The sequence below is a fragment of the Aquila chrysaetos genome, chromosome 5, assembly GCF_900496995.4.
Source record: "Aquila chrysaetos chrysaetos chromosome 5, bAquChr1.4, whole genome shotgun sequence".
NCBI classification, from domain to species: Eukaryota; Metazoa; Chordata; class Aves; order Accipitriformes; family Accipitridae; genus Aquila; species Aquila chrysaetos.
In genome coordinates this window covers 27,560,388-27,585,546 of record NC_044008.1, presented here as the reverse complement: position 1 = coordinate 27,585,546, position 25,159 = coordinate 27,560,388, and the positions used below count along the sequence as shown (strand labels likewise).

General features: G+C 38.4%; 1 protein-coding gene across 1 annotated transcript in view; it reads left to right on the top strand.

Annotated features, from left to right (window-relative positions):
• CFTR (CF transmembrane conductance regulator) overlaps positions 1–25,159 on the top strand; it is a 91,627-nt gene that overhangs the window by 16,575 nt on the left and 49,893 nt on the right. Inside the window, exons 4-11 of the mRNA XM_030016320.1 lie at positions 2,865–3,080; positions 4,001–4,090; positions 5,479–5,642; positions 6,089–6,214; positions 9,940–10,186; positions 12,475–12,567; positions 13,096–13,278; positions 15,776–15,967. Coding sequence (XP_029872180.1) covers positions 2,865–3,080; positions 4,001–4,090; positions 5,479–5,642; positions 6,089–6,214; positions 9,940–10,186; positions 12,475–12,567; positions 13,096–13,278; positions 15,776–15,967 — 1,311 coding nt within the window. The remainder of the gene's footprint in view (positions 1–2,864; positions 3,081–4,000; positions 4,091–5,478; positions 5,643–6,088; positions 6,215–9,939; positions 10,187–12,474; positions 12,568–13,095; positions 13,279–15,775; positions 15,968–25,159) is intronic.

The window sequence follows — 25,159 nt, the reverse complement described above, 5'->3', positions numbered from 1 at the left end:
CTGCACTTAATGTATCTGCACCCCTGCTGTTCGAAACAGCTTCCATGCTTCACCTCATCAGCAGACGTGTCTTGCAATTTAAAGAAAAGGTGGTGTGGTGGTAAAATGAAAATCTTGCTTTTTAGCATGATGCCGGCTAAGAAATTGGGTACGTTGCTGTGAGGATCAGTTTGATTCCACTTACATTTTTCTCTTATACTCATCCCCATGAAATGTGTATTTCCACTGAGGCACAGCAGCTGCTAACATTAACTTAGAAATGGTTTTAGTATGATATCCCAAAGGACCCTAATGAGGATTTCCTGAAGTTCTCGCATATAGGTCACGGGTGTGAGTGAGGAGACAGGGAGGGATATGAAAGTCCTGAAGCACTTCTTGGGCCTACGCCAAAACAGAGATGTGCATTATTGTCTTCAAATGCAGAGTGATTGAGCATATGGGGGATACACGTAACGTAAAAGTTCTCATTGCGTAAGAATAGCCATACCAGGTCAGATTAGCACAGTATCCTGTGTCGTACTCTCATTTCTCTTCAGATCTTTGCTCTTTTAATTAAGATTTCTGCGAGGCGGCCGTTTCTGAGCTTCTCAATGGCGTATGATGATACAAAGGGAAGAGCAAGGGCAGAAGGAAAAACATGTCTCTTGAAAACTGGATTTTCTGTTAGGTGCACAAATCCCATTCTTCCTTTTAGGCAGGTCATTCTAATCAGTTTGTTTATCCATATTTATATCAATGGGTAATTTCGAAGTTACAAGAGGAAAAATTAAAACCAGGTAGTTTCATTTGTATATAGACTAGATAATAATATCTTCAGTAAGCAAGCTGATAAATCTCCACTGTAAACCATGGATTTTTACGCCCCATGAGATAGCTAATGATTTGGCTTATTGCCAGCCATTATTCTACCCTTAGTCTGTAAATCACCTTTTTTCCCAGCGAGCTAGGCATGTATGCAATACCTTTATAGTCACAACAAACACAGCAGCAGTGTGGCATTTTCACTAGAATAAGAGTACATAAAAAAAAAAAATCTTGCTATTCTAAGCCTATATATAAAAGCTTATCTTGGAATCTCTGAGAGTATGAAAGCACCGCATTGTCCTTGAGAGGTGACTGTTTTGTATTTTGTGAGTTTTGGGGAGTTTTGGTTTGCCGCTTCAGGGTGCATATGGTCTAAGCACAGCTGCCTTGGGTCATGTGTGTTTTAATAAACACTCCTCCCTTTGCCTACCAATAACACTGAAGTCTTTGTCAAAGCTGGCTCCAGGTTTACAGCATTTGTGTTGGGGCAGAGTGGTATTTAATTTGGGAAATGTAGTGCGTAGCACAGGTATGCTATTTGAGATGTAAAATTTAATCTCTTCTGTGGAAAAAGTGAATGATGAATATCAGCTCCACCAACAGTGACATTCAAAAGGGGTTACAGTGCAGGTTGTAGAATTACTTGGGATTGCTCTTGTATAAGAGACCAAAAGGAACCCAAAGGAGAAGGAAAAAAATTAAAGGGGATTTTCCCAATCTATTTATCACTGCAAAACATTAATTACAGCTGAACTTCACTAGTTCACTTCCTCTGATTCTCTATATGGTGATCTGTGTGGCTTTCAGCTGGAAGGCAGTGCTAATAACTTTTTGCAGAATTTTAACACATCCGTACAAAACCAAGTTCAATAGTTTCTTGCTATTTTTGAAGTATCAGATGCTTTCTGCTGAGACGCAACATAAAGAAGGATAAGGAGACATGCATAAAGGTTCTTAGCACTAAGTATTTTTACACTGAATATAACAGTGAAGCAAAGGAACACATACATACTTCATACCCTTCAGAAGCTCATGCAGAAGATGAAGCAAATTATTAGACCACAGCACAGCAATGATTTTAGCAGTTCTTGGGGAAGGATTGGGGAACGAAAGAGGGGGCAAGAGCCAGAGATGGAAAAGGATGCTGTTATGGGAGTGAAAGTATGAGAATGATGGGGGTGTGAAGGAAGATGGAAGGCAAAGGTGAGATAATGCTAGGGGGTTTAATTACGACGGAAAAGGAGTCTGAGGACAAATCTAATAGCAGGCTAAGGTAAAGTCAGGGCTATAGCAGATCACTTGGATGCCTTGCAGTTCAGCAGTTTGATACTGCCTCTTTTTCCTTGCCTACTCTGGTTCTCTACCATGTTGCTTATCCTGGGATGGGAAGTGCTAGGGCTGCCAATGCAGGAGGGACTGGTTTCTCTCTGGGACTTTTGTTAAACTTGCCTCCCCTACAATTTATGCCCTCATATCCTCCTTTTGTTACAACCTTAGGTACAATGTCTAGAACTGTTGAGTAGGATAATCCGAATTGTTTATACTTTTATTCTGTTGCTATTTCCACTTACTTTATGTTTTAGCTGTATCCTCACTGTGTTGTTCTGGTGGTGTTCATTTCAGGAGCTCTGAGTCTTCCTGTGTCCTGTAAGTCCAGTAAAGTGCAGTAAGAACCATTCCCTAGGGGCCAAAACAGAGATCCAGCCTGCTAAACTGGATTCAGTCGTATGATGTGATTAACCCATTACAACTCTGAAAAGTAAATGTGGAAGCTAATCTCAGTTTTCACTTTTGTAGAAAATGGTCAAACAAAATTTACAAGCTAGATTCACTTTAGTGGAGTTGCAGGAGCATCCCAGATTGAGACAGCAGTGAGTTGTCTGTTCTCCTGTGGAATTACTGTAACCTTCTGTGGTTTGCATAGCAAACAGACCTGGCTTCCTCATTTAAGATATAAAGCTGTAAACCTCGGTTGGTGGGACTTGAAATTAAAATGTTAACCATTTTGAAAAAATGAACAAACTACTGACCAAAATTATTTTTCTTGTTTCCATCTGCAGGAAGTCACCAAATCTGTGCAACCCCTTCTGCTGGGAAGAATAATAGCTTCCTATGATCCAGACAACTCTGATGAAAGATCCATAGCCTACTACCTGGGCATTGGCTTGTGCCTTCTTTTCCTTGTGAGAACACTACTCATACACCCTGCTATATTTGGTCTTCATCATATAGGAATGCAAATGAGGATAGCTATGTTTAGTTTGATTTATAAGAAGGTAATTGTTTCATTTACACTCAAAGCCTAACCTCTGTCTGTAGCCTACGTAACTTTTAGGCCAGTTTGTTGAAAGATTGATAGTTTTGTTAGTCAAGGTACACAAAGTACACAAAAGAATAATGTGGCTAACATCAGTTTCTGACAGCTCTCCCATTTCCTAAGTCCAAAGAATTAAATACTTGTCTACAGCTGGTTTGACTGAAGTCAGCCTCTGTGTGAGTTCAGACTTGCTGGATATGTCGTGAGATGCCTTAATTGTTCTACCACTGTGCTCCTGTGATGCATGTGTATTGCAAAGGAAGAATAACATATGCTGGTGGCCAAAGAATATTTTCAAAAGAAGATTAGAGGTGAAGATTTAAACAATAAATATAACATAGAAGGGATTGAGTTTGAATGATAATGTGTGAGATCTCTATAGCATGAAGAATCAACAGATACTGATTCATCATGTGTTCACAAATCCAAAGATTTAAAAAGGTATTTGGTTTTACCAATACCAAAAGCAGCTAATTTAAACAAACATGTTAGTTACTCTAGTATAAAGCTCACTGTGAAAACATCTTTCAAAAATATTTGTCAAGATAGACACAGTAGGAGATTTTTGAGGATGCAAGGCAGCACACAGCATGCATGCTTAATTAAAACTTGCATTTGCATATATATCTATATACATAAAATATTCAACAGAAAGCAAGGACTAAGTCGATAAATCAATATTTGTAAAGCAATTTAATGGCTATATTAAATTCAAGTGACATAAATAACAAGTTTAATGAGACTTTCTTTATAGCATAAGCAGGTAAATGAATTGTTATTTATACTACTGTACCATTGCTTATTATTTCTATCTGTATTTATTCTGTTTCATAGGGATGTTACATGGCCATTTTTCTATGGTTTTGTTTTCTTTTACAGATCTTAAAGCTGTCAAGCAGAGTTCTAGATAAAATAAGTACTGGACAACTGGTCAGTCTTCTTTCCAACAATCTGAACAAATTTGATGAGGTATGTCATCGGTTGTTTAATCCACTTGGTGATCCATCAAATACAAATGCAATAATTCAAGCTGTTCATGACAAATATTAAGGAAGGAAAGAGCATAAATGACGAACTGCACTGAGTGCTCATTGTACATATAAAATGAATTACTACCTTAAGAAAATGTGTTGGCACGTGGTCATGGAAATGCTCGTTCTGATACTTATGACATCCTTTATCTCCTATGCTGATTAATGGAGGAAACCTAAAAAACAGGTATACCATAAAAACATGCTTGTTCTCTAGTCCAGTGAGAACTTGCCAGGAAACCTCTGGGTTATGCAGAGGTCAGAACTTGCTGGTTCAATCCTTCTATCCTCTTTTCCTGAGCACCGTACCTTTTCACTAAGGTGATCCAGTCCGTTCCTGCCTTTGAACAAGCAATGATGTTCAGCATCCTGTTGCTACTATTACCCACTCTCCTAAAAGTGAATAAGTGTTGATGTAAGAAAGACCTCATTAGGAATCATTCCCAACTTATCCATCTTAGACAATACTTTCAGAGTCTCCCGTAAAACTTCTCTTTCGTTAAAGACACAGAGGTAAATCCCTGCTAATGGCTTTGGGGGCTGGAACATCTATGAACTTCTGTTCAGCATGTATGTTTAATTGGCCCATTAGTAGTACAAGGTTTGCTTCCTATGAAAGAAACAAGACCAGAGAGACTGTAGACACACGGCTGGAACTGTGGGGTGTATTTATTTTAAGCACTATATTACTATATAGAGCAACGTCAGCTAGCGTTGAACAAGCTGGGACAAGTGTCCTATCATTGCGGCAGTGTAGCTGCAGTAACACAGACCCCTGTGCAGCCTGATTACAGGATTCGGTCCAAAATCTCCCCAATGTGAAGGAACATGACTGAAGTAGGCAGTAATCTGTTTTGAATTAGTTGTGTTCACACGACAGTCATCTCTTCACCAAAGTAATATTTGCCCCTATATCAGGTTAAATCACTGCCAGAATATTCCTCTGTGTATTTTTCTCATCTTGCAGTGGTTGAAAAAGTCAGAATTGATGGCAAATTCTGTTTACTTTTACAAAGCTGGGATTTTTCCTTGTGCATATACATAGCGAAGAGACAATTGCAGACTGAACTTTGCCTTACAAAAATCAAAGTTTATGTGTGGAATGTGTATGTGTTGCTGCACTGTCATCATAATTAACATCCAGAATGTTATGTGCTTAGGATCACAAATCCTCCTTTATAAACTTGTTTTACCACTGGAAATATTTGTACCATTCTTCATTACGTTTTTCAAAGTGTCACTTTAATGACTTCTTCCTTTTCACGTGGTTTTCAGAGCATATCTGTAACTTGTATTATTATTATTTTCTGCTGTGGGCTTCCACAGGGTCTTGCTCTGGCTCATTTTGTATGGATTGCACCTTTACAAGTGGCACTGCTGATGGGACTGCTCTGGGATATGTTAGAAGCTTCTGCATTTTCTGGACTTGCTTTTCTAATAGTCCTGGCCTTTTTCCAAGCCTGGCTGGGACAAATGATGATGAAATACAGGTGATGAGACTGTTTTAAAATATTTCAATATATTTTCCTGAAACATGTTGGTTTAAGAAGTTTATACCACTTGATTAAGGGTCTGTAGTTATGACGTTGGCTGAGTTGGGAAAGTCACAGACAAGCCTTTACTTATTTAGCAGCAGCTGTCTAAACTTAACAAAATGAAAGGCCTAACATGCAGTAAATCGTGATAATGCTTTGTAGAATTAAAACTCGTTGTTAGTGACTTGATTTATTCTTTTTAGAGCTTGTTTTTTCTCCTTCGTAAAACAGTTACTAGATTTCTAGTAATACCTTTCACATTCTTCATAATAATTCTGTTAAAATAAATATTTTAAGCATAGGCATATAGGGAAAGTGTTTTCATAAGGTATAATGGGATACAAACTAACTATACAGGATGAAAAGGATGAAGATTGACCTACTGCCTTTTTACTTTGTAGGAATAAGAGGGCAGGAAAGATCAATGAGAGACTTGTCATCACCTCAGAAATAATTGAAAATATACAGTCAGTTAAAGCCTATTGTTGGGAAGATGCAATGGAAAAAATGATTGAAAGCATCCGTGAGTAAGTGTTCTCATTTGTTAGTCAAATTTTTGATGTGCTCAGAAAAAAAAAATCAGGTGGCTATGAACACCATCTGTGGTCTTGTTAGTGAAGAAGTAAGTAAAGCACACAACCATTAATCCTCCATAAACTAACCATGCATTCCCACACTGCAGCTTAGGTTTTTTCCCAATTTGTCAAGTTCACTATGGAGGTGAGATTTTTTTTTTTTTTTTTAATTTGCTTCCTCATTTGTTCTAATGATATTTCAGTGGTGAGTTTGCACAGGTAAAACAATTGTGGCATCTGTGTTTGTTTCTGGCCAACCCTATCCTCATCTTACAATAAAAAGCCCTTTTGTGATGGTTACTTAAGGCTTTACAGACTTTCCTATTCTGTGGTGAAGGAAACAGTATGAGTCCTCTGCAGCCATTTTCTGAGAAATGTAATAAAGCTGGTTTCAAATGTTACATGCAATCCGTGAAAGGATTAAAGTAGCACAGCTTCATGTATTCATCCTCCACAATTGCATTAACATTTATTGTCTGTAGATAGCCTTGTATAATGCTTATCTCTTCAATTAATAGTAAGATTGAACTGGAACTACCAGACCTGAAGCAGAAAGGAGGTAAAAGAGCTAACCTAGTTAGCTGAGAGCTATGAGAAGGAGGTCTTCGTTACTGACAGGGAGTCCTCGGGGAAGGGAGGAGAAGTGACATATTGATTGACTGCACTAAAGCTGTCCCATGTGTTTGTTTAGTCCTTTACAGAGAATTAAAATTCTGTGCCAGGTGTGTGATTGGAAAAATAAAAGAAAATAAAAGAAATATAAGTGTCATATTATCATGTAAATAAAAGAGATGAAACGATATTATTACACAAACACCATCTTGTTCAGCTGCTTTCTGAACGACAATCCAGGGAAAGTGAAGTGTTCTTTACCTTTAGAGTAAGTAAGATCTTAAAATTTGTAATGATTTACTATAAACAATCAGAGAAAACTCAGTCTGAATCCAGGCTGGGAGTTCCAGCTTGAGGATGGAACTAGGTTAGGATTCCCCTGGTGTCACTAGTCATATGCATTGCTTTTAGGAAATTTGAGACCACATCTTGTGAGCAAATCCTGTAGAAATGAATTACATAAATTCTAGTCCACAAAATGGTCACAGAAACCTGGAAAAAGGACTGTCATTTTATGATCTCTATTTTCTACAATAATTTATAGTGGATTTTGTAATGCTGGAATTCAATTTTTATTATATTATGCGTGGATTTTTAAAAGACAAGGATGCTAGCAATATTACAAGATCAAAATATCTCTCTTCTACTTCTCTGCACCAAAATACCATATTTTTTTGAATGATCCAACAGGTCACTTGGTGATGACATCACCAGAGCAGGTCAACCCAGGACTGTCAGAGTTTCAATAGAATTTTGCTTGCTGAGCCAGCTCTGCAGGGCTTCCCAGTCAGTTAGCTTGTTAAACTGTTAGGAAACGAGACCTTGTGCATGAAGCCATTCTTGTATTTTAGCAACAGTGCTTTATAACTCAGTCATTACCAAGCTGCTTCTGCGTGCTGGCATTTTCTGAAGCAACCCAGTTTAATCAACTCTAATGAACTAGATACACCTGTGCCCTTGCTCTGGTAGACTTGGGCTGCCAGGGCTTGCCATCCGGCAGGTGTAACGCTGCTGCAGGCAAACTCCCCTGGGGAACTGTGACACTTCTGAGGGACCAATATGGGCTGTCTCCTGTGTGCCCTCTTAAGTCGGTAGTGATAACTGTTCGTAACAGGTATCTGAATAAACATACCTGCACTCCTATGGGCTATGCAATGTATTCGGAGAAGTAAAAAAACCACAACACCAAACTGTTCCCCTGAACCATAGCATAGCACTGGAGAAGGTGAAGTCTACGGTTGGAAGTGTCTATAGTTTGTCAGCAGAAGACACATCTTTGTATAAAGCAAAGACTCTCAAGCTCATGTATTTGTACTGATTCCTGCAGCATCACTTCAGAAAACAGGCATACACTGGTCTACACTCTATACGTGCATGAGGCTCACAGTGTCCCTTACATCTCTCTTCAAAGTGCCCATATTGCATCAGCAAGACCTGTCCCAAATGAGTGCTTAGTTTACAGAGCTCTCAAGCCTGTATCACAGACAGACCCACCTCTGGAAAACTTTTGCTTGTGGCTGGGTCAGCTTGTGGCTGGTACTTGAGAGCATAGTGAAAAGGGTTAGTGCTTTGATTCTCCCTCTTTGAAGTAGTGGCTGTGTGCACTGGGGGGCTTTTTGATAGGTTCTACCCAGGCACTTGTGTGGGACTGGATGAGCACCAAGCCCCAAATTCTTGGTTATCTCTATTCAGTGCTGCCACCCACAGTCTCTTACAAGCTCTGGAGGGACTTACAAGGCCCTTTCTCCAGGGCAGTGGCTGCTACCATGGTGGTGACCTGCATGCCTGGCTACTTTCTTCAGGCCTCTCTTGTGAAATACAGACTTAACAAGAAGTGCTAGGCACCCTGCTCCAAAACTGGCTGAGCTCTGATTTTCTGTCAGGGACTTTTAAGAACACTTTGGTTGACAGAAGTTGGTAAGATGCTGGATGCATGTGGAAGTCTCATGCATGCGTAGTGTGGAGCTGAAAGGGGGTTCCACACAGCCCCAAAATCCTGGATGGACTTTGCATGCAGACACTGGCTCAATACCAGAAGACACATAAAGGTTATGGTGCTTAGCCTTGCGACAGCAGGTATTACCGTCACCAATGTGACTGTGAACTTCTGCACAGTATCCCAGTGGTTAGAGCACTCACCCAGTGAATGGGCATCTTGGGGTCTAGCTCCATCTCTAGCCCCAGTTAATTGCTCTTGAAGCAGAGCAATTGCTCTTTCACTATAGCAGAGGAGCCTCTGTTCAGGCAAAGCTGAGCTGCAGGGCACCTGGGGAATGTGAACAGGGTCAAAATGAGAGCAGTCAATAGAATGCTTCAGCACTGTGAGTTAGTGCTATCAACTCAAAAAATGAATTATGCTCCCTGGATTATTTGTCTTTTTATTTAATAGCTTGTTGTAAGATGCATAGACGTTGTGGAAACAGCTAAGGGTAATCACCAGTTGCATTCCTGACTGCACAGCAGTCAGTAAAGCTGCTCCATAGACTGAGCTTCTATGGAGAAAGCAAGGTGGAGAGCAGACTCCCTGCCTTCCACCTCTTCAAGCTGAGATTAACTGATACCTTACTTCACGGGTGAAGCTGTTAGTAGGGTGATCTGCAAAAGGAGATGACGCTATAATGGGATTGTGGATTGTTCTTAGGTTTTTGTATGGTCATGTATAGCAAACCTGGCATTTCAAAGTATCTTATTTCTAGGGGAGTTATGTATCTAGATGACCAGACGAACATGGGATGATGCTTCTGGGAGTGTATCATATACCACAGCATTAGATGCTTAAGGATGGTTTTGCCAGAATAGTAGAGGCTTGTGGTTTATGACATATCTAAATCATGATCATTGTTATTTTGTCTGACATCTCTGAACATTGGTCCCAAAATTTGGTTCCAGTTATTTTTTAGGTCCCAAAATAATTTTGAATCTTGCTTTTTAACTGCAATGCTAGAAAATAAGAAGGATGAACGAGCCTCTGAGTTAATTGTTTTACCAACAGTTCCATCCAAAATATTTGTCAGATGTTAACTGTGGAATCCTATACTAATTATTCATATTTGTTTTTTTGACAGAACTGAACTGAAGCTTACCCGAAAAGCTGCTTATGTGAGATATTTCAACAGCTCAGCCTTCTTCTTTTCAGGCTTTTTTGTGGTGTTTTTAGCTGTGCTTCCATATGCTGTGATTAAAGGAATTACTCTCCGAAAAATATTTACCACCATTTCCTTCTGCATTGTTCTTCGAATGACAGTGACCAGGCAGTTTCCTGGGTCTGTACAGACCTGGTATGACTCTATTGGAGCAATAAACAAAATACAGGTAGGGTACATACACTAAAATCTTCCCAAGTACGTAAGCTAATTCTTTATAGCATGTTATCTTGTCAGTTGATCAACAAACGCGCACAGCATTTATGCAGACTTTCCAAGTATACTATATGTTGCTTTGACTACCCACCATGAAATGTCATTATAAATCTTGATATTGTTATATGGTTCCCCAGGCAGCATAACCACAGGAGTCTCATGCTATCTGCATGCTGCTTTTTTTGAAACAATGGCTTTTCGTTATTTCTTCTCGTTGCAGAATAAGGAACTTAATAAAATTATATCATGAGTTGTGGTGCTTAAGAGGTGTTTTTCCTTCAGGAAAGGAAGTACAAAATTAGTACATGTTTTATATAGCACGGCTTCCAGTAGTTGCGGTCACAGATCTTCTGTTTTCCTAGCTATTAGCGGCAAGAACAGCAGGAGATTGTGCATCTTATGCAAATGTGCATCTCATTCATTATGACTAGTAAATATAATTAAGGTACTGGTCAAATAATTACTACTTACCTTACCTACTGAGATCAATTGCTCATATACCAGCATGAGAGGCTTATCTGCAGAGTCAAATCAGGGTGAATTCTCATTAACTCTATTTGTTTTATCTACTGTTTTGAGATCATGCCTCAGGAAAAGAATTCTTACTCTATTTTGGGGTGAAATCTTAGGCTTTTTTTTTACATATTTAAAGATGTTTTTTGGTAAAACATAGATTTTATTATTTTTAGTGTGATAAAAATACCTCATATGGAACTTACAGATCTTAATCAGAAATCTGAACCTTAATGTAGAATAAGAAGCAGGCATTGGATTTTTATGATTTTCAGCTGGACAGAAAATTTGAGAAATCTAGCCATAAACCTTTCTATTCGACATTCAGAAGACTGCCTTGTTGGGTCCCAATTTAGGCAGTCCCTGTGCTCTCAAATTCCCTAGGTGTTAGTGGAGGTATCCTGTCTCTCCTGTTTCCTGGAAGAGTGTATCCAATGCACTGTCACAGAACTGGCAAGCCCAGTTACAGTACCATTGCCCTCACTTTGCTGAATGCTTGTCTTTGGGGATATTAGCTCTGTGGGTGCTCTGGAATCCATAAATAATCATCTTTTTCTGGCAGGTTGGGTATAGACCCCATAGACAGACTGCGCAGAATCCCAGAACACTGATGGCCTTTGCTTGTCACAAGAAGCATAAACAAAAATAATATACCATTCGTACATTTCTCTGATTTAATTTCCTCATCAGTTTAGAGACTTCACTGGGCCAGATGTGTCCCCTCAGCTATTGTATTTTCCCTGTTGCTACACCCGTGTTTTCTAGACCATGAAGTGTTCAGGACCAGTGTGCTTTCTCTGACTATCACTGCTCCAGCAACTCCCACCACCTTTGTTATGAAAGCCTAGCTATCTTTTCCTTTTTTTGCATAAACTGTGTGTGTTTTGCCTTCCCATTTTTCGGTTCCTGCCCTTTCAATCATCTGCTTTTTCCCTTCTGCTTGTTCTACTTGGGAAATTTGAAAGTTTACTGTAGAGAACTGATTTTCCCCCCTATCTGCTTAGTTTGTGCACTGTATTGCCCACATAGACCTATTTTGTTCCACATAATTTAGAAAGACAATTTAGAGGAGATGTTACCTACAGACTGCATAACCTTAACAAAATAATGGAACAGAGAAGTTATCTTTCCTATATTAGCATAGGCGTACTCTTTTTTCCTAATATTATCCCAGAAGGTAACATAAGCATTGACTTGCTGACTTGTGTCATTTGAAATTACACTGCTTCAAGGCTGTACTGGCCAGGGTCATTATCTGCCTTTTTTTTTTTTGTTGGTAAAGACATAATTCTAACTCTTTTAAACTCTTGCCGTTTTGGAATAGGGAGATAGCAGCATGTAGCTGCTTTGTTTCACTGTTTACTGGAGTGCAACCTTCGACATACTACTCCAAAACCAAAGCTTTATTTGAAAAGGATTAAGGTCGAAGGGGTGATGCTGCCTGATACAAGTGCTGAAAGCAAAGGAAATGCCAGGTTTTTTTATATTCTTTCTAACCAGAACCAAATACAATTATGGTTATGTTTCACTAGGAATGAAAGAATTGGTAGTTTAAAAAATCCTTCTGCATCCGGAATGCATTGTATAAGCTATATTTATGCCTCTAAGACACTACAATGTAATAGCACCATCAGAAATACTAGTTAGTGCTCAGTGTTGGCAGGTATGTACTGCTTTGTACGGCTGTCCCTTACTGTTCCCTCTCATCTGCTTTCATGGTGTTTTTAGGATTTCTTGCTGAAAAAAGAATATAAAGCCCCGGAGTACAATCTAACAACCACTGGGGTTGAGCTGGACAACGTAACAGCTTTTTGGGATGAGGTTAGTACTTTTACCCAAACTAAATTAAAACACAAGACCATATCTTTTTTTACTGATATTTGCTTTGGTGCTCTCTAAAAAGAGCAGCCTACGCTTCTTCATTTTAACTGGCTTCAGCTATCATCAGGCAAGGAATATATGGCAAGTAATTAATGCATAATATCAAATTATCTGCAGTTGAGAAACTTTGGAAGAGACCTTTTAATAAGTGTTAAGGCCTGTAATAAGTAGTTATTTCTGATTTAAGCCAGCCTGAAAACAGAATCAGGCTGTGGCATGTATAAACATTGGAAGGCAGTTCTATAGTAGGCAAATTTTGTTTGTGTTCACAAGTTTAGGAGCAAGTCCCATACATACATTAAAAGATATATGTATTTAAGAATATAATAAATATGTTATAGATAGGAAAAGTAACATCAGAAAAGTAAGTTCATAAGTTTTCATAAATCCATAGTATGATATACATGTCTGCATATGCATGTTTTATTTTTTATGTACATACAAATGCACATCTGTGTTATGTTGCAGGGAATTGGAGAGCTGTTTGTAAAAGCAAACCAGGAAAACAACAACAGCAAAGCTCCTAGCACTGACAACAGTCTCTTCTTCAGTAATTTTCCCCTTCATGCCTCTCCTGTTCTTCAGGATATAAATTTCAAGATTGAGAAGGGACAGTTATTAGCTGTTTCTGGATCTACTGGAGCAGGCAAGGTATTTCTGTTTCTGTTGTTTCAACAAAAGTCCTAACAATTTTAAGGAATAACATTGTGTTGTTATCTATATTGTTACCTGTATGACTGTATTCTTGCTAGCCTGTGCTCACTGTAAAAATGACGGCTGCAGGAAAAAGTATGAATAAACTGTAATTTTCAATAAAATGGCCAATAGTTATTTGAAGTGTTACTCTGTGGCCAATATGAGAAGGAGTTTGCTGGATATTTTTTGTACATACAAGGATACAGACTTAATAAGGAAAAAGCAATTTAAAGGAAAAAACTATTTTTCTGTAGGAAGTAAAAGGAGATTTATAGTAATAATGCAGACTGAAACCTAAAGTTAATGCTTATGGCAAGAATCTCCCTGCCTTTAAAACAATAAACTGGAGAACATAGCATAGATATCAAGGTGGCTTAGTGTGCTAGAAAGCAGACTTTTTTTTTTTTTCCCCTGCCTTGCTAACATTTTAGGGAAAAATTTGAACACAAGATGGTCAGTATCCTGACAAGCCTGACACAGATTAGCCAGGTAACTGGGATGCATTGCCTGGACATGCGGCATACCTGGTCACTTGTGCTCTGGTTCCTACAGTGCCTCACTCAGACAGGCTCCCTGAGTCCCATGTGAAAGCCTGGAGAGGTGCTGCTGAAACTGGTGGTTTTCTGAGAAAAGTTGTGGTTTAAATTAATCATCATTTTAGAACCCCAAATATTATCAATACATTTAGTTTGCAGATAACACATCTGATTAACCTTAATATAAAATGAGTTGAACTGTGATACTCTTATTCACTTTGAACAGCAAGTAATTAGATGAGTATTTCATCTTCGCTGGCTTTTCTGAGGAGATGTGAAAGTCAAAACAAACATTCATTATGCGTTTGGCAACTTTTCTTTTCCCACTTAACAAATTATTGGTGAACATATTCTGATTCCTTTTACTCGCGTGGGGTAAAATCTTTGGTCTATTGGAGTCAGTGGCAAAGGACCCATCAATTTCAATATGATCAAGGCTTCTATATTATTTTTTATACTTGTAATACAAAAAATGTCAACTCGAAAGTGCTGAAGGATGTATATATATCCTTTATTCAGCTACTTAGGAAATTGAGGAAAATTCAGATTACACTGAGCAGTTTATGTGAGTATATACACACAAAAAAATTTGCACTTTTCAAGGCAGTAAACATAAAAGGCTTATAATATTATCTGAAAGATTTACAAAAAATAAGTTTTATACCCCTGCCCCCCAAAAAAAAGAATTTCTCCTTCCCTTAAGCCCTCTTAATTTAAGGTTTCCTTCATGTTGCTTGAGGCTGTTACTGTATATTCAGGAATTGTGAGGCCTATGAAACAGACTGCACACTTTTTTTATCTATAACAGGTATGAAACCTGACATAAGCTCTTTTAATACTGCTTCAATATTAGATAGGGTTGGGTTTGCGGGGTTTTTTTTCCCATTTGTGTTATATGACCCAAGATACAGCAGTTTAACTTCCAGTGTGCAGAACATACCAAGTGTCTGTCCTTTGCAAGATCAGAAGCTTCTTACTTGGCATTTTGGAAAAGTCAGATTCTGGTATAATGGAAATAATCTCGTGAGACTCCCCCTGCATATTGTAAAACTTGTCAAAGGATCTTTGGGCTTGACAGCATGAAACTGTGACTTAGACAGATTTTTAGATCTTTGACTGTTACGTCCCAGCTTTGTTGACTGTTTATTACACCACTGGAATGGCTTTGTAACTTATTTTTCCTTGTATTTCTCAATTCTATTCTTTGATCTAGTAGCCAGTGATGTGTGACAAGGTTACTGCAAGCTACTGATTAACTTTGAAATTATAACATGTCAGTACTGAAATTGCAATCAATTCTTTTATGAAGGGAAGTAGTAAATATACTTAGGTCATGTATTCACGTAAATGAGTTAACAGTTACAGAAGAAGATTCAGATCACACTCAGTAGCTTCTGAGTAATTGTATATACATACACAAAGAAATTGCATTTTTCAAGGCAATACAGATAAAAGGCTTATGTATACTAGCAAAATCGTAAACATGAATTGTGTTGTACAAAGAAGAAACAAAATAGTCACTGATAATGTTAAAAATCAAATAACATACTCCATAAGTACTAACCTTATGTCTGTATGTGTCTCACAGATGCTTATGTTTTTACCTTGTAAAATTACTGGAAGTTTAATTAAAAATACATACTTTTACAGCAGCATGCCTTTTTTACAAGTTATCTTACACAATTTTTATCATTCATTGAATGAAGTTTCTCTCATTTCAGAGGCCTTTCAGAACCATACATATCATGAAAATATCCACTAATTGCAGCTTGCACTAGATCAGTATGTATAGGGACACTCTTTACAAGACAAATGTACCATTTAAGTGACTTGGCAGGGTGACTCTCACTTTGTTTAGCATTTCTTATGGTTGTACAGGTCTCTGATATATTAACCAAGTGTTAATGATTTTTCAGACTTCTCTTCTGATGTTGATAATGGGAGAATTGGAGCCTTCGCAGGGTAAAATTAAACACAGTGGAAGGATATCCTTTTCACCTCAAGTCTCCTGGATCATGCCTGGAACAATAAAAGAAAACATAATTTTTGGTGTATCCTATGATGAATACCGATACAAGAGTGTCATCAAAGCCTGCCAACTAGAAGAGGTCAGTCATCTAGGACTCTTAAGACCTGTAACCCAACCCAAGTGAAAAACCCCAAAGAAAAAGTCAGGGAGTGGAGCTTTTAGTAAGCAAGACATTTCTGAGATTTAAGGAGCTCAGTCTGGCATCCCAGTTTTGTGGAATTGCAAGTCAGCCTGTTGCCAGTTCTTTGGGAGATACACTGAGCATGCCGGTTCCGGTAGTTTACACAACAGGAGCTAAATGAGCTGGCTCAGATATTATAAGGTGTCTGCCTTCTCAGTCTTTGCTAGTTAAAAACCTGGGTAAACACATTAATGTTAAAGAAATGATGTAAAAAGTATTGTTCCTACAAAATTTTTTTCACGTTTCTTCCCCATAAAGAAGCTTTTCCTTACAATCTTGGAAATGAACCTGTTTTCCTCCTTTCTTTTGCACTTCAAAAATGGCTCTAGGGATAATTAGAACTCTGTGCCAGAAAGCTGAATTATTTAGAGGAAAATCTTGACTGAAGTTGGGTTTTCCTGCGTGCACGTTGAAAATTCTCACACTGGAAATTATTGCAGGATCAATCCTTATGTGACATGTACCCCACAATTAGTACAATGACATGGAAATGTCCTTGTGTGTGTTTGATGTTGCCAGAGGGTAGTGTAGGAAAAGATATCTTTTCACATTACAAGATACAAAAGGAGACAGCATTTTAGACCTTTCCACCCTTATTGCTATGCCTTAAGATCAGGCTTTTTGTCTGTAACATGTAGGTGAAAACAATAAATATTTAACTGTGCTGTGTAGGATCTGTCTTTAGGCCACACAGTGAAACATACTTTCCTTTAGTGCCAGTCAAGCAAGAAAACAATAGCCAGTCTGTTTAAAAATAAGATGAGGTTACAGCGCTTTATCTCGGAGCAGGGTATAGTTAAGCGATAAAGTAATCTTTTCTTATATGTTTATGGCCATTTCAGCTTCTGTTTGGATTGTGGTTTGCTGGAAATCTTTGAAAGCTTCTGAAGGCAGAATTAACAACTTCTGTGTCAGGCTTTCTGAAGAGAGTAGTCCTTAACCCCAGCCATAAAAGTTGTAGTTAATGCCAAAGGTCCAAGAAACAACTGGCTTCAGCAGTTCAAAACTGTCCTTGCCCAAAGAGGCTTCTCAGCCCGGGCCCTTCCTAGAGCAGAAGGTGGTTAATGATGGCTCACTGTCTCGGTGCCGGTGGGATGGCTTGGTGTCTTGGTGTTGTTGGGACGGCTCACTGTCTCGGTGTCGGTGGGACGTCTCAGTGTTTTGGTGTTGGTTGGACAGCTTGGTGTCTCGGTAGGCTGCAGCTCCTTTGTTCTCCAAATGGGCTCAATCAAGCCAGCTTTGATCAGTGTTGGTACAGCTCTGTGCAGAATGATATGCTTCACCTCCTAGCAGGGCTAATTATTTGAGATCAAGTTTGATACTTATAAGGATATTTTCTTCTGGACTGAAGCTGAATAAATTGGCCAGGCCTGAAGAGAAGGCAGAATAGTCTGCAAGGAAGCCAAACGCATTACCTTATTGCTATTATGCTTTGTAGGGTCTTTAGCTTTTACATCTTAGTTGCTAAACAGGACTTAGTATGGCAGATTGAAGGATGGATTTCAAATATTAATTCCCTGTTTACTCCCCAGTGTGACCTTTTAGGGGTTTATTACAAGGGTTAGTGCTTCGTTAGATTGGGTTTGTGTGTGTTCTCATTCTTCAGAAAGCAGAGGTACCAGGGGGTTTTTGCCTAAGAAAGTTCACTTTGCCCCCTTCTCTGAAACTCTGCTATGTAGTTACATAGTCCACCTGAATGTAGGCCTGTTGCCGAGTCTAGTTCTTCTCTGGGCTTTTCAAGGTGAACCAAGTATTGGTGATAAAAGAGAGTTTTATTTCCTTATTGCACATATGCTGGAACTCAGTTAACATACAGCTCTTAACAGGGGCTAAGTGAGATTTGCTTCCAAGCTCCATGCTCACAAAAAATTTTTGGGGAATACAAAGCCATCTTCTTTGACCCAGTGGGCAAATAGATGTGTTACTACTGCAAAAAGTAACATACCTGCAAAATGCCCACCATCACCCTATAGAGGAAGCATACTGAAGATCTAGTCCAATTTCGAAATTTGATGTCTTTTTCCCTTTGTCTTCATTAGTGCCAATAAAGTACTACAGGTTACTCTGTGTGGGTCACGTCATACCTTCTACATAGGTTTGGGCCTTCCTGACACACAGTGAGTAGCCTGTTCTTGTCTGTCAGCAGAATGGGACACTGAAGCTGGGTGACTTCATACAAGTGCTCTGCACTTTGTTTTAGGTCTATGGAGATATTAAAATGAAATTAAGGAAGTGTAACTTAAATAATTCGGGGTGCATGAGAATTTTCAGAAAAGTCAGCACTACATTTTTCTGCCTTACTTTTTGGATTGGTACAGTTGGATCAGTGTAGTTGATTTGCTAAGGACTTATCATTTACAGCCTCTTCAGAGTTGCTAGGTGCTTGAGGTAAATTTATCTCAAAGTAGTTATGAAAGATGGAAAGTGCAAATAAATATTTCACAGAGCTTTCCATATTTTTAGGTGTCCAAGAATAACATTGTCATTGTATAGGAAATCAGATCTTTATTTAGAAGTTAGAAAGTGTTATGTGTTAGATTTTTATTCTGTAAAGTCCTAAAAAATGGCAAATCTGGTTATATTAACCATTACCTAAAAAATGGGTGTTCTTTGGTAGGTTTTTCTTGAATGGAGGAAGGATTGTTGATGTTTTTCTAAAAGATATTCTTGCAGCTTTATGTTTTGTTCTATTTGTGTATGGAAGCATCAAAAGGAGGGTTAAAAAGATGGTTTCTTTAATGAATTTTGAATATTCACAATTAACATTACTGGAAAGCAATGAAACTATGAGCAACAAGAGGATTTTATTTTATTTCTTTTATAAGCTCACATAAGTTTATAGCAATTTAGAACACTAAAATGGGACTTTTTTAGTCCAAAGAGTTCAGGTAGCTACATGTTGTACTTCCTTGACCTGTATACTCAGCTTAAGAGATTTCTGCCTTCAGCTTCTTATTCTTGTTGCTTTGCTGCAATTCACCTACCCTCCAGTTGTGTCAGTACACCTGTTAATGATGTTGTACTGTGAAACAGAAGATGAAGATTAAAAAGAAAATTAATCTGATATATTGGAGAACTGCATCCCTCATAAATACTATGCCAGTGTAGTTTGACAAAGTGTGTTTGTGTAGTGCACAGTACATTAGGATCTCAGTCTGTGCCTGGATTTACAGGCTCAGTTAGTGTTTACACATCTCTCAAGTATCCTTTTTTCTCATGCATAACATAACTGTTGTCTCACCCAACACCCATCACATAGGTGCATGACTGATGAATGGTTAGATGCAGTGAATCATGTCACTGTTTTGTGAGTCTACGTATGGGAAGATTGTGGTTTAATGGTGCTCATTTGAGTGTAGTTCCACTTGATAACACGTGGCAGCAGGATAGTGTCATAGGTTTCATGGCCCTTGGTCCTCAGAGCTCTGCTCTGTAGCTTTCTCTGGCACATGGGGATGCCAAGAGCAAGGGACACCTCAGTGCAACCCTGTACGAGTGTATGAGATCCAAGTTGTTGAAACGATCCACAGCGAAAGACAGTTGTGTGTCAAAGGCTCAGTGAGCGAAGTTTATCAGGTCTAAGTGCTACTGCTTGTCATAATTTCAGGATGTTGCTGTGTATATATATAACACTGAAGAAGCATGAGAAAGGTTCTCAAATGCATCTCTCTGTGCATCAGTAAAAGCACTCCTGAGGTACTTTTTAAACTTCTGTTTGTACAGCTTATATGTGTGTTTTTATGGTAGTGTAGCCTGCTTTATATGTGTAAAATGATTCAGAACTTGATTATAATTACATTTCTTGATTATATTTTTCCTTTGAGAGTAAGTAAGGCATCAAGGGAGGTAAAATCATGTTTTACAATGTCGTTCTAATTATTGCAGTTTGGAAATGGGCAGAGGTAAAGAGAAGAGCAGTGGAAGGTGACAGAACAAAAGAAAGACTGCTTTGGAGTTGAGATAAAGGGACTGTAATTCAGAGCTACCTTAGCATTCTTGATATCCTATAGAAACAGCGTTACTGGCAAGAATTATTTCTGAAAGCCCAGCACAAACTAAATCCGGCTGCAGTGAGATATAAGTGGTGCATAGACATTGCCTTTATTCATGTGTGATGCTGAACTCAAGGGAATGCTGATACGTTTAAATTACCTGATACATTCTGTGAGACATCACAGTAAAAAAAGTTTTAAAAAAAGGCATAGGAGAAGAGCTGCTTGTTCCTTCTCCACTGCTTTCTTCCTCTTTTTTTCCTTTCCTTGAGAAACAGCAAGCAAGCAGGGTGAACACCTAATTTAACACGTCTTCTAAAATGATGGTCCCAGTTTGCAAATATGGAAGTGAAGGCTTTCAACTTCTCGATCAAACCATTCCAGCACAGATCAGTGGTCCTTACTATTTGTCTTTTATTCAGAAGCTTTTTTGAAATAAATTGTTTGAATGGGTTTAATTTTGAGTGTGCAGGTATTATCACAAATCTATTACCTTTAAAATCTTACATTGGCATGCTATGATAGGGAGAAGCCAAGATGTAGTTGGTATGGATTCTGAATTCATTTCCTAAAGACAGTCCCCATAGGCAAGCCTAAAGGTAGTTGAAAAGTAAGATAAGATGAATTGGTGCTGCCTGAGCTTATGCTACCTGTGTGGGTTTTTTTTGACGAGGTGTTTTACCCTTTTTATCAAGTACTTTTCATCACATTCATAATAAAAATCAATTAGCAAGAGAAGGTGAACTTTTGCCTAGCACTTCAAATTAAGGACCAAGTATGAACAAATTTAACACTGAGAAGCCATCCTGCATAATTCATTGATTTTTATTCTCATTGCTCAATAGCAAAAGCCACTGGGAGATGTGACCTGGATGAGTTTATATGTCTATGGAAACTTGCTACTAAATTTGAAGTAATTCCACAAATGTGGCTTCCCCAGAGACTGAAGGGTTGTGTTAATGTCATGGCAGGGATAACATGAGTATAAATGGGAATTTGTAGGAGTAGCCAATTGGGTTTGCAAAATCCTTATTACTGATGTAATGAAAAATGGGGAAGGAACGTGGCTTGATTTTCAGATTTTTAGGTTGAAAAATCAGTATTAATAGCCTACTATACACAGGGTGTGAGATTTTTGTTTGGTTTTAGCACTTGCTAAATTAAAAAGGTAAAACCTTTGGACAGTTGAAACAGGAGTCTTTGTGTCTAAATGCTGTTAACATTGAACAAAATCATCCTAAGAGAATGCATTCCTCCAGTCAAGACTGCAGAAGCAGGCCCGTTATAGTTATTCTTGTTAAAAAATTAACAAGCATCGTATCCCATTTGAAGGGGCGCAGTAATTCATTAGTTTTGAAACCATGCTTCCATTACTTCCGTTTTTACCTTTTTGCAAGGTAAGATAGATATTTTTCCACCTAGTTAGTTCATTTGATCCTTCAATAGTTACCTAAGAGGCCATAAACACATAATGGCAAACTACCTTTAAGAGATTACCACTCTTAAAGTAAACACATGTTCTGATTTGAGAGCCACCAGCTGCTCATGAATATAATGTTTAACGTGGCATGCAAATAGAGGAAGTATTTCCATGCAAAATCAAATCATATAATAGTACTAAAGAAATCTGTGGCCAGATCCTGTGGGGTTTTAAGCTGGTTTTACAGGGAGTGCAGGAGATTCATTTTCATCTAAGAACTTAGAGAGAATAACTAGAGAAAGAGACAGTCAATATGCCAAGCCCTGCTTTGCGTTCCTGCATGTTTGACGTCTCCTTGCAAAGGATGGCATCCATCCCTGGGTGACAAGTTCACTGCAATATCAAGGATGCCCTGAAACAGAACCACATATCCTTGCATCCCACTGTACTGCTCCAGTCCCTTTTATCTGTGCTGGTTTTGGGTTTATTTGGTTTTGGTTGGTTGGTTGGTTTCAGGGTTTTTTTGGCAGATAACTAAATCAGTAGGAGTTGAGAGGTTACTATGTCAGTGAGTGAAATACTTTGTGCCCTGATTTTGTGCCCGTTTTTCATGAGGGATATTGGCAGATAACAAAGCGTGTGGAAGAGAGGAACAATAAGGGTTCAAGTCTGGAACTGAGTGCTTGGTAGTATGTAATTCTCTACAAGAGGATATTAAGAGGTAGCTTGGTTACCTAATCGGGTAGATGTCTACAGTGTAAACTACATGAGAGCAAGTTACTTAGCCTGTCTTTGTAGCTGGGGAGAGCAACAGGCATCTCAAGGTGAAGTTCATCTCATCCTAATGTAAACAGCTAAAATAGCATAAATGCCTCTCTCAGGCAGGAAGTCCACATAATATGTCAAATCTTCCACTACAACCATTGCATCTCAGACACGTGGGCCCAAAAGCTGGCTACCTTTATACTTTTTCCACCTTGCACTGGTATGATGCACTGGCATGATGCACTGGCACGAGCAGACTCCTCTAACTGCAATTGTTGTCTGTGGCTCAAAATCACGGGCAGGTCAGCTGTGAAGCTGCTGACACAGTGAGTTCCCTGGGGGAACTAGAAGTAAATAGGCTAGCACAGTTTCTTTATAGCAGGGGAGCATCTCGATTAGAGAAAAAAATAGACTCAAACTCCCAAATGCACTAACTTCAAGAAGTTTATCAGCGATCAAGTAAATATATTTAACAGACCCCCCCTACACTGTTCTGTGTTGATATCATTTAGTTAAAAACCTGTTTCAGTCAAGACAACTCTCCCCAACCCCTTTCCCTCTCTTAGGTACAGAGCTCTGGACTGATTACCTTGGATGTTGTCCTATCTTATGTGTCACTTCTGGAATCGTATTTAATTCCCTTACCCTGCATTTAACCTACCCACATGCAACATACTGACTACTTCATGTTTCAAAGATCTGTGTTTCACCATAGAGAAAGCAAGTTTTGCCAGCATTCGTGTGAGTTTTGGGTGAGCCTGACACTCTGCTTAAGGTCACAAACTCTTGTGAAAACAATGTTTATACTTTTGGATCATGAATCCTTCATAAATGGTTCAGCTGAAATCTAACAAAAGCCTTGGCTTCGGGAATCAAAGGCAGAGAGAGAAGAGTTACCTAAATAAAATTTTAAAAAGTAATTTCTGATTTGAAATACTTTAAAGAGATCTGGTTTTCTGACTTCTCGCCCAGGAAAATGGGGACTTGAGTATGTTCAAGCTGGTTACCCACAAGCCAAGATATAAAAGATTACTGAAAATTCTTCATCTTTTAAAAATTAACAGAAATGTTCACTAGTGGGTATGAGTCTGAAACACAAGACTTGATTTCAGAACTTTAAAACTTCAAATTCTGCAGTTTAGTTAATATCTGTCTTACTTCCAAGATAATTTATTTTCTGAAAATCAGGACAAATTGAAAGTTATGCTTTCTGCAAAATGACATTTCAAATTCCTTATCTAAAGATTTTTAGTAATCACTGAATTCAAATCTGGAGATTTGTTTCAGTTCCATTTCTACCTTGTTGGTATATTAGAGTTGACTATGATTGCTTGGAAGTACAGAAATAGTCATGTTAGTGAGAAAGCAGGTAACAGTAAATTTTCCTCTTATAACTAAAGAGAAAAATTATCAAATAGGGTGGAACAGTATTGCAGCTCCTGCTTGAAACCCTTGCTGCTGCTTCTGCTTAACTTTTATGCTGCTTTACTTGGCATTTTATATGATAAAGGCTTCAGTATTTTTCTTTTGATTTATTGCAAATAGTCCATACTACAGAAAGAGAATTGCAAAGTGTATTCAGAGGCAGCTTCTCTAAAACACAGAGAAAGAAGGCACCGAAAAAGGCAGTACTTTGGTAGGTGAGAAGGAGGTAGCAATGTGAATGGGATTTTCTGGGAACTGTGAAAATAAACATGGGGAATGTTAATGGCAGTGAAGAAAAGGAAGGGGATAGAGATGGTAAAGAAACTGGGACTGTAGAAAAAACAGAAGTGAAATAGAGGAAAGGGTTAGTGAAGATGAAATGGAGACAGTCAAGACTGCTCCTGTGTTCCATCAGTTTCATGACTGTTTTATCTTTTTGGAGGGAAGGCAGAAGAGGGAAGATCGAAAGCCTCATCATTAAGGACATATTTAAGGAGGAAAGAGGGGCCCCATAAGTAAAATACATACATTCTATTGTTAGAGTAGTTTGAGTAGGCTTGGATATATAAAGCAACTATATACTGAAAGGTATGGTTCTTAGAAACTGTTTTCTGTCACGCTTTATTATCTTAATTGTTGCTAATGATTTATAAAATTATTTTGGTAACAATCTGTACAGAAAAGACTTTGGAGTGTGAAGTCTATTCTGAGGTTTCCTTTTTTTATAACAAGACCATGTTTCCTATTCACCCTGAAAAGAGATACTACCTTAAACTATCTTGGCTATATTCTTCCATACCAAGCCCAAAGGTATTATGAGGGTCATCCCTTTGCTGCTGAGGTAGATTAGTATGACATTTACACTGTTAAAAATGCAAACAGATATTAGAAGGGGTGCCTTCTCCTTGGGTGTGCAACTTGAGTTTTGTTAGCTGCTGATATTAGAAGCACCCAAGAAAGTAATTAATATCTTTGGGAACTGTGGGTGGTTTCTTCTCTGAATAGCTACCAATAGGTTTCTCAATTTAAGCATTTAGAAATAGATATGTTAAAGAAAATCCAGTGGCTACTTCATTAATATGCTGGGGTTTGTGCCGTTCAGCAGCATTACATTAGGTTTGTCCCTGGCTTGATTTCACTTCCGGCATAAAATGACAGCAAGGATGTATTTGGACCAGCCCTATGTACTTTTTTACAATAGGTAATGCATGTTCCAACAAATAGCATTGTGTGTCTATTGGACTTCATCACTCTGTTTATGCCTTTGAAAGAAATTACTAGACATTTCTTAATTATTATAATTACAGACTGAAAAGTTCTTTGTGTGTTCCATGCCATATATTATCCTGAGGTGAAGGGTAGAAGAGAGCAGAAGGGGAACTCATTAAAAGTCTGATTAAAATTCCATGTTGACACACCTGCAAAGAAACATGTCTGACGAAATCCCACCACCATTTAAAACAATGGGAACCCTGGAAATAATTTCAG